The 13949-nt window shown below is 55.9% G+C and overlaps 1 protein-coding gene across 2 annotated transcripts in view; it reads right to left on the bottom strand.

The window, feature by feature from the left end:
• Positions 1-13949, bottom strand: part of ZCCHC14 (zinc finger CCHC-type containing 14) — a 61220-nt gene that overhangs the window by 6026 nt on the left and 41245 nt on the right. The window contains exons 4-12 of one of the 2 annotated variants that reach the window (XM_036993952.2): positions 10148-10219; positions 7330-7439; positions 6885-6979; positions 6749-6803; positions 5451-5730; positions 3949-4040; positions 3490-3608; positions 2501-2641; positions 989-2419 (exon numbers count right to left, since the gene is read on the bottom strand). In XM_036993952.2, the coding sequence (XP_036849847.1) occupies positions 989-2419; positions 2501-2641; positions 3490-3608; positions 3949-4040; positions 5451-5730; positions 6749-6803; positions 6885-6979; positions 7330-7439; positions 10148-10219 (2395 nt within the window). The remainder of the gene's footprint in view (positions 1-988; positions 2420-2500; positions 2642-3489; positions 3609-3948; positions 4041-5450; positions 5731-6748; positions 6804-6884; positions 6980-7329; positions 7440-10147; positions 10220-13949) is intronic. The other variant, XM_036993953.2, reaches the window with a different exon arrangement.

Below are 13949 nucleotides of genomic sequence, written 5' to 3' on the forward strand. Positions count from 1 at the left end.
CTCTTTCCAGAGCCACTGGTCAGGGTTCAGGTGCTGGAAACCCAGACCACCTGTTCTAACTGCTCCCAGCTACCCACCGCTATTCGATGGGCTTATCGGCTCAGACTGAGGGGTGCAATGGCCTCCACCCGTCTCTCATGCTTCAGGAGTCAGACAGTGCCAGCTGGGCACCTTTCCGGGAACCGGGGCTGAGGAGCCTCGCCACCCCCACAGGCTCTGGGCTCGCTGCAGAGGATGCAGCACTGGCTCCATCAACAGTGGCGGCCACAGCCACAGGCTCCCCACCCGCCACCAGACCTACTGAGTCCAACTGCTTTTTCTTTAAAGCACTCTGGGGGAACTCGGGTGCTTGGGTGGGTCTGGAGCAACCCTCACAAGTCTATGGTGACCAAGTGGCCTCTGAAGGCTGCCCGGGGATAAGCACAGAGCTGCAACCACGTTCCCAATGCCCAGATCACTCTTCTCACAAGACGAACAGCAAGAACGAGTCCTTGTGACGACCACACCAGACGCACACTTGAGTTTGATGAAAGGAGACCAAAAAAGAGTGAATGGGAAATGGGGGAGCGAGGAGGTGCCACCCTGTGCGCCATGGCCTCACACAGCCTCGGCCCCGGGAGGGGCAGAATGCCAGGCCCAAGGCTGTCAGCCGAGCCCCAGGGCTGGCGCAGACCACCTGCGCACTCGCACCCCTGGTCATGGCCACGAGGCAAGACCTACCAGACCTGGGGGGCCCGGGCAGCCCTCAGCGCCTGCAGCCAGCCGGTCCCGTCTGGACCAGGAGGAGCGGGGGGCAGCCCGAGAGCCAGAGTAACAGGCTTTCAGGGACTGCACTCACAGAGCATTCAAAAAATTACTTTTTGCTTTGAAAAGACAATTTACTATAATCGTCACGAAAAGGACACCTCCATGCCTATTCCTCCTCCAGGCAGCTGCCCTGCCGGCCGACACAGCCCGGCCCACCTGGGAGCCCCGGAGCCGCTATTACCTTGCCGGTTGAAGTCCATGGACGGCTGCTTGCAGTCCTGAGCGCGGTGGCCGGTGGCCCCGCAGTTGTAGCACGAGAGATTCCCACCCTTCTTGTGGCCAGAACCGCTGCCCACCAGCCCCTGGGCCTGGTACACGCCAGCCGCGCCCGCCATGAAGCCCTGCACGGGCGGCACAGCGAAGGCCGACTGGCCGCCCAGCACAGGCTCGGGGCCCACGCCGCCGCCGTAGGGCGCGTGCACCAGCGGGAAGGCGCCGCCGTACTGCTGGGCGCCCACGTAGCCGCTGCCGCACACCGGGCTGAAGGGCAGGAAGGGAAAGGGGAAGACGGACGGGCCCGAGAACGGGTGCTGGAAGTAGTTGGCGTAGCTGACGGTCAGGCCGCCCGAGCCGCAGCTCCCGCTGCAGCCGCACGAGGTGCACACGACGCAGCCGGGTGGGGGTGCGGGCGGCGGGGCAGGAGGCTGCGGGTGGTGGTGGTGGTGGTGGTGGCTCGGGGCAGGGGCGGCCCCCGGGGAGCCCCCACCACCCCCGTTGTAGAAGCTGCTTTCGGGGACCGAGGAGAGCGCGGGGCTGGAGCTGGGAGCCGGGCAGCTGGGCACAGGGGCCATGCTGGCGAAGGACGTGGAGGGGTGGCCGCTGGAGGCGGCAGTGTTGCTGTTTGCACAGAAGCTGCCCGGCAGGGGGCCCACGGGCACACCGCCCATCGCAGAGAAGGCAGCTGTGGTGCTGGCTGCATACAGAGCCGTCCGCGGCGTGACTATGGCAGGGGCCACGCTCATGTGCACGCTGCTGGAGCAGGAAGTTTGCCCAGAAATGGCAGAATCCACAGGGACAGATGAAGACACCAGCAGCTTGATGGGTGGCCGGGCCACGTGGAAGACCGTGCTCGGGGACCCCGAGGTGGCACTGCTGGTCTCCACCAAGGCCGGCGGCTGGGCCGGCTTCATCACCCGGTCCAGCGCAGATGCGGGAACAACTTTGGCCCGGGGACCAAAGGAGACGGCGGGCGACACGGGGCTGCCCTCAGCGAGCCCCGGGAGGACCTGCAGGGGCTGGTGCGGTGCGCTCACTGGCAGCACATCCATCACGGCGTTGCCAAAGCTCTTGTCCACCTTGAGGCTGCTCCTGGGCCCGGAGCCTTTTCCCCTGTCGTCCAGGGACAGCAGTGAACGCACAGAGGGCGGGAGGAGCGGCACGTCTGCACCGCCCCGGTCGGACTTGTGCACGGCACTGAGCACCCGGATGGGCGCCACGTGTGAGGCTGCGGGCAGCAGCTGTGGGGGCAGGGCGCGCGGGCCCGCGGGGCTGGAGCCTGCCTCGTTCTGCACAGGGAGGACCTGGGCCGTGGGCCTGGCCGAGCTTGAGGGGAAGTGACTGAGAAGCATCACGGGCTTCTCCTTCTCGGAGCCCTCTACGTGCACCTCCACACCTGGGGGTGGAGACAGCGTGTCAGCACAGCGGCTGGCGCAGGTGGGCATGGCGGGCAGCGCGAGCCGCTGGGAGCCCTTACGTCTGTCACTCTCCTCGGCGCTGTCCGAGCTCTCCTCCCGGGCCGGCACCCCCATTGGGCTGGGCGAGGAGCTGGAGCACTCTGAGGAGCTGCCTTCCCGAGCTGTCTGGTGAGGGGGCTGCTCCACTTCCACCCGCAGCGCTGTGGGAAAGGGGTGGTGACCGTCCGAAACAGGCGCCAGAGTCCACGTGCCAGGGGGTCGCGCTGGCCAGCACCTGAGCCCACCTCGCCTGCCTCCGTGCACGTCTATTGCACTGACTCCCTTACACCCACCCATGGCGGCAGGAGCTGTTACCCCAATCCAGACAGGGCTCTGGGACCCGTACAAAAACAAGCTGCCCCAAGCCAGATGGCCAGTTTAGCAGCAGACGCGCACACTGCCCTCAGCCAGATGCCACTTGCCACCCCCTGTTCAGAATTGGAGGCAGGAAGCAAGGGCTCCCAGAAGCCACATCCACATACACTGAGGGACACAAAGTCTTTTAAATCAAATAACTACTTAAAAGATACACTGGCTTTTTCTTCTTCCTGGTTTCTTGACATTTCTACTGTATAAAAAACAACAGAACCATTACAGGCATCCTCAGACTTTCCCTGAGGAGCAGGAGAGGGCAAGGGGAAGGGGAGGGTGGCAGCGGGGACTCAGGCCATGGGGGTTGGCAGCAGGCTCAGGCCCACACGGTGCCTCCAGATGGCTTCTGGGCAGTGCCCCTTGCAAGGCCACTGGCCCCCATCCGACGTGTGCTTCCTATGCGTCCCCGTCACCAGAGCGGTTTCTGGGTCTAACACTTTTGCCCCAACACCTGCAGAGGCCACCAGCTCCTAACAAATGCCCTTCCATTCACCACAGAAACTGTAAAAGCTAAAATAATGAGGAGTAATTGTAAATACTAAAGATGTCAATGGAAAAGGGTGTGCTCTGCAGCCTAGTGACATCAGGAGGAGCCGGCCACAGTGCACGGGCCCACACAAGCCCGACCCTCACTCACCTGCAGCGTGGTTGCCTCGCACGGGCTGCACATGGCTCGTTGGGGGCACACGGGCCACCCCGCTGCCGGTAGCCGGGGGCGGGCCTGAGGGGTTCAGGCACCGTTTCTCCGACTTCTCCCTGTGCAGCAAAAAAACACGTAAACAAGGGAGTGCCCCACTCTGCCACTGAGGGACCTTCTAATACCCCAAACCTTGCCTCAGTATGAATGTCCACCCAAAGGGGATCTCCATCCAAACACTCTCTGGGGTAGAAACAATACATTCTGTCAGAGCCACTAAAAAGGGCCTTTCCTAGCAAACCAGAGCCACATTTGCAGAATATTAAAATTAACTAAGGTTTGATAAGCAATGCTAGACATAATGCCTTACTCATGTTTAAACAAAGCTCAGTCCCAGCCCCTGACCATAATGTTGGAACCTCAAACAAGCACACATCTCCCAAACCAGGTCACACTTACTTCTCCAGCTCCAGCTGTGTCTTGAGTTTTTTCTTTGCTCCCATGGTGAGGGATTCAAATTTATTCAGATCTTCTTCTGTAAGGCTCAGAAACTTCCATAGAAGAAACAAATTACAGAGTTATGAGAATTAACTAGGATCCTAAAGCAAATAATTTCGACTTTAATTTAGTAACTTATTCTACCTTCAGGACATGCAAACAGACCAAACAATCAGGTAATAAAAGACTTAGAAACACTGCCCACTCACTCGCTAAATGGCTTCACGAGACAAGATACTCATTTTGCACCTAAGGGTCACAGGCCTGTCCCCGGTGCCTCCTGCCCAGGTGCCTGAGTGACAGCTCAGGAAGGCCGAGCACCTGGAGGGCCGTACTCTGCAGCTGGTGCCTCAAGAAAATGCCATTTGCACAAGCGCCCCCTCCTTCCCTGGGCACGCCTCTCAAATGCAAGACATTAATCTGTGTTTACCAACTGTTTTCTCAGAATCACCATCATTTTAGGAACAGCAGTCACTTTCTTGGGTAGCAAGTGACTCAAGAAAAGGAGACGCTACCGGAGCCGAATGGCTGTCCAGCCCACACACCGATTCTCATGACGGCCCTTAACGTGCTTTGCAATTTTAGGCGTTTCAACTCAGACATTAGATTAAAACTTTTAAAACTGATCACAATCAGTAATGTCTGTTGTTTTTAAGGTTTATGAATCCTAAACCAAACATATAACAAAATGCTTAAAATTTGTTTTTTATTACAATAGTAAAAGCTTTGATTTCTAGGTTCTATTGCAGTTTCCTGACAAAGGGAATTTCACATGGATAAAAGCCACCACATCATTTCATCCAGCAGAGGGTGTTCTGAGCCCAGACACTGCACACGCCTGCTTTAGTTTCATCAGTCTTAACAAGATATATGAAATTTCAGAAATTTTCTTAAGAATGAAAAAAATGTTCCTCACCAAAATCTGCTGTGAAGAATAACACATATGTAGGACTCCCCAAAAGACATAAAACTGACCCACTCCTTTAGCTACATGACCCTAAATCAAGCCAGATCAATAGAGAGCTGGTTGCTCGGCTCAAACCAATCCGGTCCTTCTGCACTGAGCTTCGGCGCCCGCGCAGGCCTGCACAGGAGGGCGTCTAGGAGGCCGCGCAGGTGCCACGATTCACGATTTCCACCTATCACAGGGCGGCTGGAGACAGGCATCCTCCATGTCACACAGACTCCCTGATATGTAAAGACCCCAAGCTATCTAAAAGCTCCTTCATACGATCAGCCCTGTTTCAGTTTTGCCCCAGCTGCAGGCAGTCTTGAGTCCCAAGCCCACGGCCGCGTCTGGGGGCAGGCGGGACTCGGCACACATCAGCTGGCATCCAAGTCTAGGCTGTGTGCTTTTCACATCCATATGGCTTAGAAACCCAACTCATTTCTAGGACTGAGGTCAGAAAAAAGAGGTTACCCACAAAAATAAGGGGTAACACATAGCTTGGAACCCAATACACCTTCTCCATTGTGAGCTGTTTGAAGACAGGGTAGTACTTGTGCAGCCGCAATTTCCGAAGCCAGTCTAAAATCCCATTCTGCTCCTGGGTGGGAGGGCTCTGCAGACCGGAAGGCATCAAGATGGCAGGCGAGGAGTCCATCTGAGCGCGGTAGGCCAGCGCTGAGCCCGCACCTCCTGCATGGGAGCAGTGGGGCAAGGCAGCTGCACTGGCCGAGTGCTGCATGTGGTGCTGGGCACTGCCCTGAGACGATGGGATGCCGGCCACTCCACACACGGGCCTGCGAGGACAGCAGACAGGGGTTTTCAAAAGCCCAACCAGCACTGAGGACCCCTCTGTGCACTAGGCAGCTCTCACGCCCGGGCTGCATCTGAGATCATGTCCGTGGTCCCACCGCAGCCCGCTCCAGCTCCTGCGCCTCCCCACCGTGCCGCACCCACCCTTTAGGCCCACATCTACAGCAGTGGACACATATGTGACAGCGCCTAGGTTACCACTGAATAATGTGGGGAGTGGGTGTGCATGTGTATACATGCATTTCTGCGTAAGAACTTGAGAGTACATTTGTCTACTTGTATGCGTGTATATGTGTGTGTGTCACCACTGGACTTCTGACTGGACTGCCAAGTGACTTCTATTACAAGATGATACTGATAATCATAAATTAAGACTCCTAAATCCTTAATATTCGATTTTTTTTTTAAGTAAGTCCTAGAAGGCTGGAAGGAGCAAAAACTCCAGTCCCTGCCCCCGCCAGCAGAAACTGCAACCCACAGGCATTCACACGGGCTCCCTACGCACCAGGCCAAGGGCGCAGAAAATCTGCACTTTCCAAGACCTCACACTGGACTGGGGCTTCACACAATCGTCTGTGTGTGTCTGTGATGCCAGCGCACTGCCTGCCAGCTGCTGTCCAGGCAGACAGCCTGCCGGCCGCCTATCACTATGAGCACCAGCGTTGGGCCTCCCGCTGACAGGCCCCAAGCACTGGCTCTGGCACCTCGCAGCATCATCACCCCCAGGAGCTCGAGAAAATGGAGACATTCAGCATCCTGCTTTCCTGGAGCATGCTGTGCCCCGAAACTAGCATTCGCAACAGGCATCTTTGGGGATTCCAATTCCAGGGGCTCAGAGGACGCATTTTTTTTTTTTTTTGAGAAATCATACATTGAATCATCTCTATGCAATTCCTCTCTCACTACTATTCAGGACTAAGATGGAAAAGGACGTCACCCTACAGACAGTTATCTTCACAGTCAGAAGAGCCCGAGCATCTTGACTATCCAGTGCCACCTCACCTTCCAGACATGCCCGTCACGGTGCCCACTTTGGAAAGGGCAGGGTTGCCAGGACCTGCAAGGTAAAATATGTATTATAAAAACTACAGACAGTGAGCATGTTGTGTTCTTATTTAATCATGTCTCACAAACTCACTTGGACTTTGAAGCTGTTGGGTGGGAGGTGAAGTGCTGAAAAACTTCTTCACATGGTCGTTTCTCAGTATGTGGGGAGGCAGCACAGCCAAGTACCTGAAAGTTGAGCAAAGGGTTTCCATCGGCACTGAGACGGCAGGCCGAAGACAGGAGGGGGCTTTAACCTCCATCAGGAGAAATGTGTGCCAGAGAAGGGCACAAGCCTCTACCCCCTGCTTTGGTTCAGCATGATTCTTGCTGTGTGTCACACTTTCCCCTGGACCCTCCCCATTTACACTGCAACACACTGTATGAATCAAGCCCGATGCAGGCAGAGCAGAGACCAGACCATCACCGCGGGAGCGCAAAGGAGGAGCAGGCAGTGTCTGCACCTGCAGGCCTGCGCCCGTCGCCGTCGCCATTACTAACAGCGACACCCAGGGGCCTAGTGGGGTGGTGGGCATTACCTCAGGTCCGCTTCCAGATCCAGGTGGTTTCGTTCCATGTAAAATGAATCTGGGCCAGCTAAGCAAGGAATGAATTTCTCCAAATTCTCTTCAGGGTATAGCTGGGATAACTGAAAGAGATGAAAAAGCCCAGCAAGTGTGTCCTGACGCACATCACGTGACCTCAGCGCCTCGGCCTCCAGACAGCCTGGGCAGGTACTATGCGGTGACAGCTGCTTCTCGGACCCGACACACCATCCTTACAGCTACTGGGTCCTGCGGGCCCGAGGATGCAGACAGCCACAGGGGGACATCACACACCCACCTTCATGTCAAGGCCAACGACTGCATCACGGGACCTGTCCTGGTGTCCACTGGGAGCTGAGCTACAAGGCCACCACGTGAGCTGAATCTCAAGAGGGATCTACCCCTCTACGGACAGACAGGACACATGGACTGTCTCAGCGGGGGCAGAGCACAAGGAAGAGGTGGCCGCCATACAAGTAGGGAGAGAGCTCAGCTGAGACGGACACAGTCCCACAGGCCGAGTATGGGCCAGGAGCCCAGACATGGAGCTGTGCTTCGGTCCCACTCTCTCCCACGGACAGGAAGTAGGAGGGCCCAAACAGACGGCACAGGTGTGGGCTGGCTGCCCCTGGGGCCGGACAGGGAGCCCTGTGCCCTCTCCTGGAGCCTTCTCTCAGTCCCAGGCACGCCGAGCCTCAGAGAGAGGGACAGGATGGCTTCTGCTGCCAGGGCCCAAGCCAAGTTCCTACGGTCCTGGCCTGAGGCAGAAGCTATGCTTTCCTACCTCTGGTGGGGGGTAAGAGGCCTTGGCACCAGGCCGTGGGCAAGGAGACCCTACTTCCGGGGGAAGGGAAAAGCAAACCCCTCTGGCCCTTTAGAAGAAGCCCTTCTGGGCTGAGGCTCCTCCACCAGTACAGACGGAGGCCGGCCGCTGCAGGGGGAGGGGGGCCGGGGTGCGGAGAGAGCGCCACCAGGGCCCTGTGCTGGGACCGAGGCTATAAGCCCCCAAGTCTGCACCGGGCAGCAGGAACAGCAGTCTCCCGAGGGTGAGGGGCCCGCAGTGTCTGTGCCATGCACACACAGGATGCCGAGGGTGAGCAAGGCCAGCAAGGAGGACGTCCGATGCTCCAGCCCACCTGAGGCTCCAGGCAGCAGCTGCCCTCTGCTGGAGGGACCTGACGCCTGAGGCGCACTGCCAGTACCCACGGGGCAGGACCCGGGCCCAGCCCAACTCCGGAATGGACCACCTCAAGGTCCCCAGCGGCCCCCACAGCAGCAGCGTGCCCATTTCCAGGCACACATACTGTTTCCCTCAGTCTCTGAAGTTTCTCGTCATGATGTGTAACATTCAATCAAAAATAGCAAGACACCAATACATTAAATTAATAAAATAAATAAATAAGGGGGCACAGAAAACTATTGTCAAGATAATCATCAAAATCAGACGAGGAAATCACCAGATGTTGGAACTGTCAGACAGCAACTTCAAGAAAAACTACGACTAACATATAAAGGATCTAGTTTTTAAAAAATGGACAACATGAACAAACAAATGGGGGGATTTCAGCAGAGAGGTGGAAACTTTGTAATAAGATACGTCAAATGGAAAAGCTTGGAAAATCCAAAAACCACCAGAGATGAGGGACTCAGCAAACTCAACAGGCTCATCAGCAGCTGAGCAGAGCTGAGGAAACACATCAGTGAACTTGAAGGCAGAGCAAAATAGAGATCGTCCGAGTCGAGGCACAGAGCGAAAAGAGTGGGACGATCAAAATGAGCGCCTAACAGCCGTGGACGCCATCAAAGGTCCGAGTGCAGGTGACTGAAGCCTCGGCAGGAGAGATGAGGTGTGGTGCAGAAGAAGTATTTGTAGAGATAATGAACAAGAATTTTCCAAAATTAACAAAAGACAGATACCCAGGAAGGTCAGAACCCAAAGCCAGGTGAATATTAGCCACAGTAAACACCTACACAAAAGGTCAATGCGAGGTCAAGGTTCCCATCAGCATCGGTGGAGCCCAGATAAAGTGCTTTTTTACAAACCAAGAGACATAAAGGAGAGGAAACTTAGTGTTCTCAATGTTCCAGAGGAAGGCATGCCTTCCCTGGGGAGGGTCCGTGACCCTGTACAGCATGGCACTGCTGTGCTTCCACCTAACGGGCCAGAAGGGTGGGCGAGACCAAGCAGCTCTGCCCAAGCCTTTGATCCCTCCCCTGGACGCTCTCCTACCAGACTGTGTGCTTGATTCTGTCATAGAAATGTTAGACTCACTTTGGAGACACTTCAGACATACGATTCCATAAGACAAAGGTGACTTGAGATGCATCCCTTTGACTAAGACGGAGGTTCAGTGTCATGGCACAGGCCAGTGGGCCTTGAATACACAGCTATGCACATATGTGTGCATGTACATGTGTGTGCAGGTAACAAAGTGGAACCATTTTGCTAGTGGAACTTGTACTAGTGGAACCTTTTGTTCAAATGATTATTTGTTGAATTCGTTTAAGAGGTGAACCAAGGTGACCTCTGAGCCCCGTGTGTGCCCCTCCCCCTCAGCCTCTGCAGAAGAGGAAAAGAGCCAAACGCCCCTCAGCTGTGCGTGCAGCTCCGGCCTCTGCCTCACTCGTTCTCACGGCCACAAGGAGCACGGGGCACGGCTCCGAGGGCTGCGTGCTCACTGTCGTGCGCGCCTTGCCGCTGCCATGCAAAGGCGTGCTTGCTGGCACCGCTCACCATGCTGGTGGACGGAAGCAGGCACCCACTGGGGGAGGGCAGCCTTTTAATTTCTGTAAGAGCCCCTGATCACCTTACCTTTGAAATAAATTCAGTCACTTCAGAGGAAGATTTGGTTACTGATGTTATTGAAGAATCAGACCACAAGACCTTAAAAACAAATAAACAAACAAACCTTAAAAACAAGACACCACATACTTAGTTCACAGCACACCTGTCCAGGACCCCTTGGCTGGCACAGGTGTGGTGGGCACAACGAGCTACGGAGAACTGCACATCTGGTGAATGGCGCTTTTACGCATCCCTTGACTCGTTACAGAAAACATCACGTAACTCCAGCCCATTAAAGCTTAATGTCCTGCATTGCACAATTGTTCAAATATCACCAAACCACTCCATCATGGAACATGGTGTCTAAGGCTGCTCCTGAGTTCTAGAAAGCAGCCGATTGCTTAGAGGTGCACCTGCATACCCTCAAGGGGGGGGGCCCCTCTTCTTGGGTCAATCTATAGGATCTGGACTCAGCATTCAGAAGTTACCAGAAACCAGCCCATTCACCTAAGCAGCCAGTGCTCAGGCGTCAGATGCCATGGACACACTGAAAACTGAGACAGGGCCTGGCCCTCAGGACAGCTGGGGGCTGCACAGGGGGCATATCTGGGACAACAGGCAAGTGGCCAGTCCAAGAACAGCAGAGGTGGCCTTCCATCAGAGCGGGGGTGGGCAGCAGGAAGAACTTGGTGAGAAGGCACAGAAAGGGCTTTCTGGAAGAAGTTCTACAGTGTGACGCAGACCTGGGCACACGCCTGGTCTTCCTCACCTGCACACAGGACAGGGTGGTTTCACTTCATGACGTCATGAATGTCGGTGACCCCAGGTGGACTGGGAGCCCCTGGTGTAGGGCTGTGTCCTTCCGCAGCCTTCCCCCGCACTTACCCAACACTGGCCACCCGAGGGGCTGACGCGAGGGGGAGGAGCCGGGCATAGCACATCAGAGGGCTCTTCTGCCCCAAGAAAAGTGTGAGCTGAATGAGCTGAACTCAGAAAGGCGAATAAGAGGCCCGCTGGAAGAATGAGCCGCAGGGGGACAGGAGGAGACGGGAAGGAGGCAGGAGCCACAGCGAGAAGGGCTGAACCATGGAACTGGAACTTTCCTCTAAAATCCAGAAGAAGCCACCGGAGGATTTCAAGTCAGGAAATAAAATGACCAAATGAATCTTATTACCAAAAAAGAAAGTATCATACTAATGTAATGCAGACTGGGGAGACAACAGCCCTCTCCATCCCCGCACCCCCCCTCATCTCCTGAGAGGCAGCCCGTCGTGTTCGCAGATGGCCGCCTGGGCCTGGAGGGTCAGCCGCCTGCCCCTCGTGTGCTGGATGCAAACCAGTCCCTTTCCAGCTCAGCAGCTGTCACACGGCACAACCGCTAAGGCGTCTGCTTCATCAAGTCCCCACAGAATACAAGCTCATGGAGACAAGGGATGCCTTCTTCGTCCTGAGGTCCCAGGGCTTCCTGGACCGCCAGCAGGCAGGCCATGGCACTCCCTGAACAGACGTCCCTTGCTGTCCAAAACCTAATCAAATGCTGTGACGCTAAAAAGTTTCCCAAGAGCAAGTGCTACCACACAGAATATCAGCAACATCTATGATTAAAGGCAAGAACTTCCCAGTCACAAATATGTGCCCGGAAGTACTGTGGGCATCTTGTGTCTCCAAGAACCTGTGCTGTGGAGCGCGGCTCTCCCCACTTTTCCTGCCCACGACACAGAACTGCTTCCGGTCTGGGTCTCTTCTTGCGCCCCTTCCACCCTGAGGTGCCATGGCCGCACCGAGCTAGCTAAACACGGACTCCGGCCCCTGCACAGCGCACCTTGGGAGACCATTCTGCACACAGACGGTCTACTTCCCCAATTGGGATGCATGGTAAGTAGGTGCAGGCCACCTCAGGCTGTCTGCTCCTGCTTTTTTTTTTTTTTTGGCAAAGCAGTTGCTATTTCAACCTATGGCAGACAGAAAACAAGGACTGGAAACCAAGAGCTCGCTCACCACAGGCTGCGCTCATGCCACTCCGATTTGCCCGCCGAACGGCTCCCTCAGACCAGAGGAGGGGACAGGCCCCAGGAGGGGTGTAGACGTGGGGGGATGGCCTCCATCAGGCCACATGCTGGAGAGAGACACTTCCCATCAAATCCAAGAGGGCGCTGAGCGTGAGCTCCCCCGGCCTCACATGCCCCGGGAGGAGACACGGCCCGCTGGGTGATGGCACAGTACTTCCTACTGCGCGTCCTCACTCAGAGAGCCGGCGAGCCCTGCTGAGACAGACTCCGACACGTCTGAAGCATACACAAGAAGCAAGCCTACACAAAGCAGATGCACGCGGGGGGGAATGACACACCAGGGCCTCAGCCCTCTGACGTGCTCCTCAGCCGCATCTCCACAGGACTGTACTCCGCAGCTCACACAGCAGCGTGGTCCTCCTTCTGCACAGGAGAACAGGCCAGCCAGAGGCCCCCGCCTGCTGCGTATGCCACACACTAAAGTCACCGACCGACCCCCAGCCTCGGAGGACTGCCAGAGCCAGCACGGACACAGGAAGGGCAGGCACGGAAGGAGGCAACCCGTGGGAAGCACAGGCCATGCAGGAGAAGCAAGCTGCGCCCAAACTAAAGAGTATCACTGCTGCCCTCAGTGAACAAGAGACGAGCGCACTGCTGAGACCAGGCCACTGCGAGAAAGGGCAGCAGGAGGCGCACGCGCAGAGGCCGGAGGCAAGGCGGAGGGAGGGGCTCCCTTGAAGAGACGGAAGGTGAGGTAGTCTTCCACGAAGTGGGCCGAAACATCCAAGGGAGAGAACACAGAAACAGCGAATGCAGGACCAGTCTTGAGGGCTGATATGCAGAAGCCGGAGTTCCGAAATAAGGATGCCGGGGAGCACGGAGAGGAGGAAGGCGAAGGGAGGGTTCAAGACCAGGCCCCAAAGGGACACGAGTTTTGAGATTGAGGGCCCCCGAGTCCCAGGACCCTGGTGACAGCAACACTACTCCAAACACACCTCCACCTCTGAGAAATGTGCAAACACTGAGACTATCAGAGGCCTAAAAACTGCCAGCAACGGTAAAATAGGGCATGGGACAAGTCAGGGTCCAAAAGATCATGCTTCTCCCCAGCAATGCCGCCAGGCAGTAAAGGAGCAGCGCTCTCAAAGTCCTAAGGAAAAGTGACGTCCAAGCTAGACCTGTGCCAGGTCAGGGTTGAAAGATCAAGACATGACAGAAAGATTCCCAGAAATGAAAGCTCTCAAAACCTGTGCCTCCCAAGGACGCTTTCTGAGAAACGAGCAGGACCCACCCAGGGCAGAAGATGACATAAGACCTGAAAACAGGACGGGGCCAGAGGGAGGAAGGGCCCCCGGGGATGGAAGGGGACCCACATGGCAGCCAGCTGTCTGGTTCCAGACCGCAGAGCCAGGGTGGGGCAAAGCCGCAGCTCCAAAGACAAACGGCTTGTACTGGGGGAGTTCCTGACAACCAGGGAGAACTTCAAGGGGAAAGCCATGTTCTAAGTACTGTCCCTAAGCAAAACACAAAGAGACCATTAACTCCAGGGAAAACCACTGCTTGAGGGGAAAAGTGCCCAGCGCACACCCTATGGCTACCACAGGCGCCCTGACAACACCGCCCGAAGATGTGCGTCAGGAGAGCGAGTGCCACGAACCCCGGACGCTCAACTCTGCCCGAGAGCGACCAACGCGAACACAAGCTAAATTTAAAAATAGCATCCTAGACCCATCCTCTGCTAATAGCAATAAAATATTCAGAATAGTTAAGATTGTTCTGACACGAAAAAATGAACTTTTAAAGAAAAGATAGAACACTAA

The sequence above is a fragment of the Manis javanica genome, chromosome 17, assembly GCF_040802235.1.
Source record: "Manis javanica isolate MJ-LG chromosome 17, MJ_LKY, whole genome shotgun sequence".
Classification (NCBI taxonomy): Eukaryota; Metazoa; Chordata; class Mammalia; order Pholidota; family Manidae; genus Manis; species Manis javanica.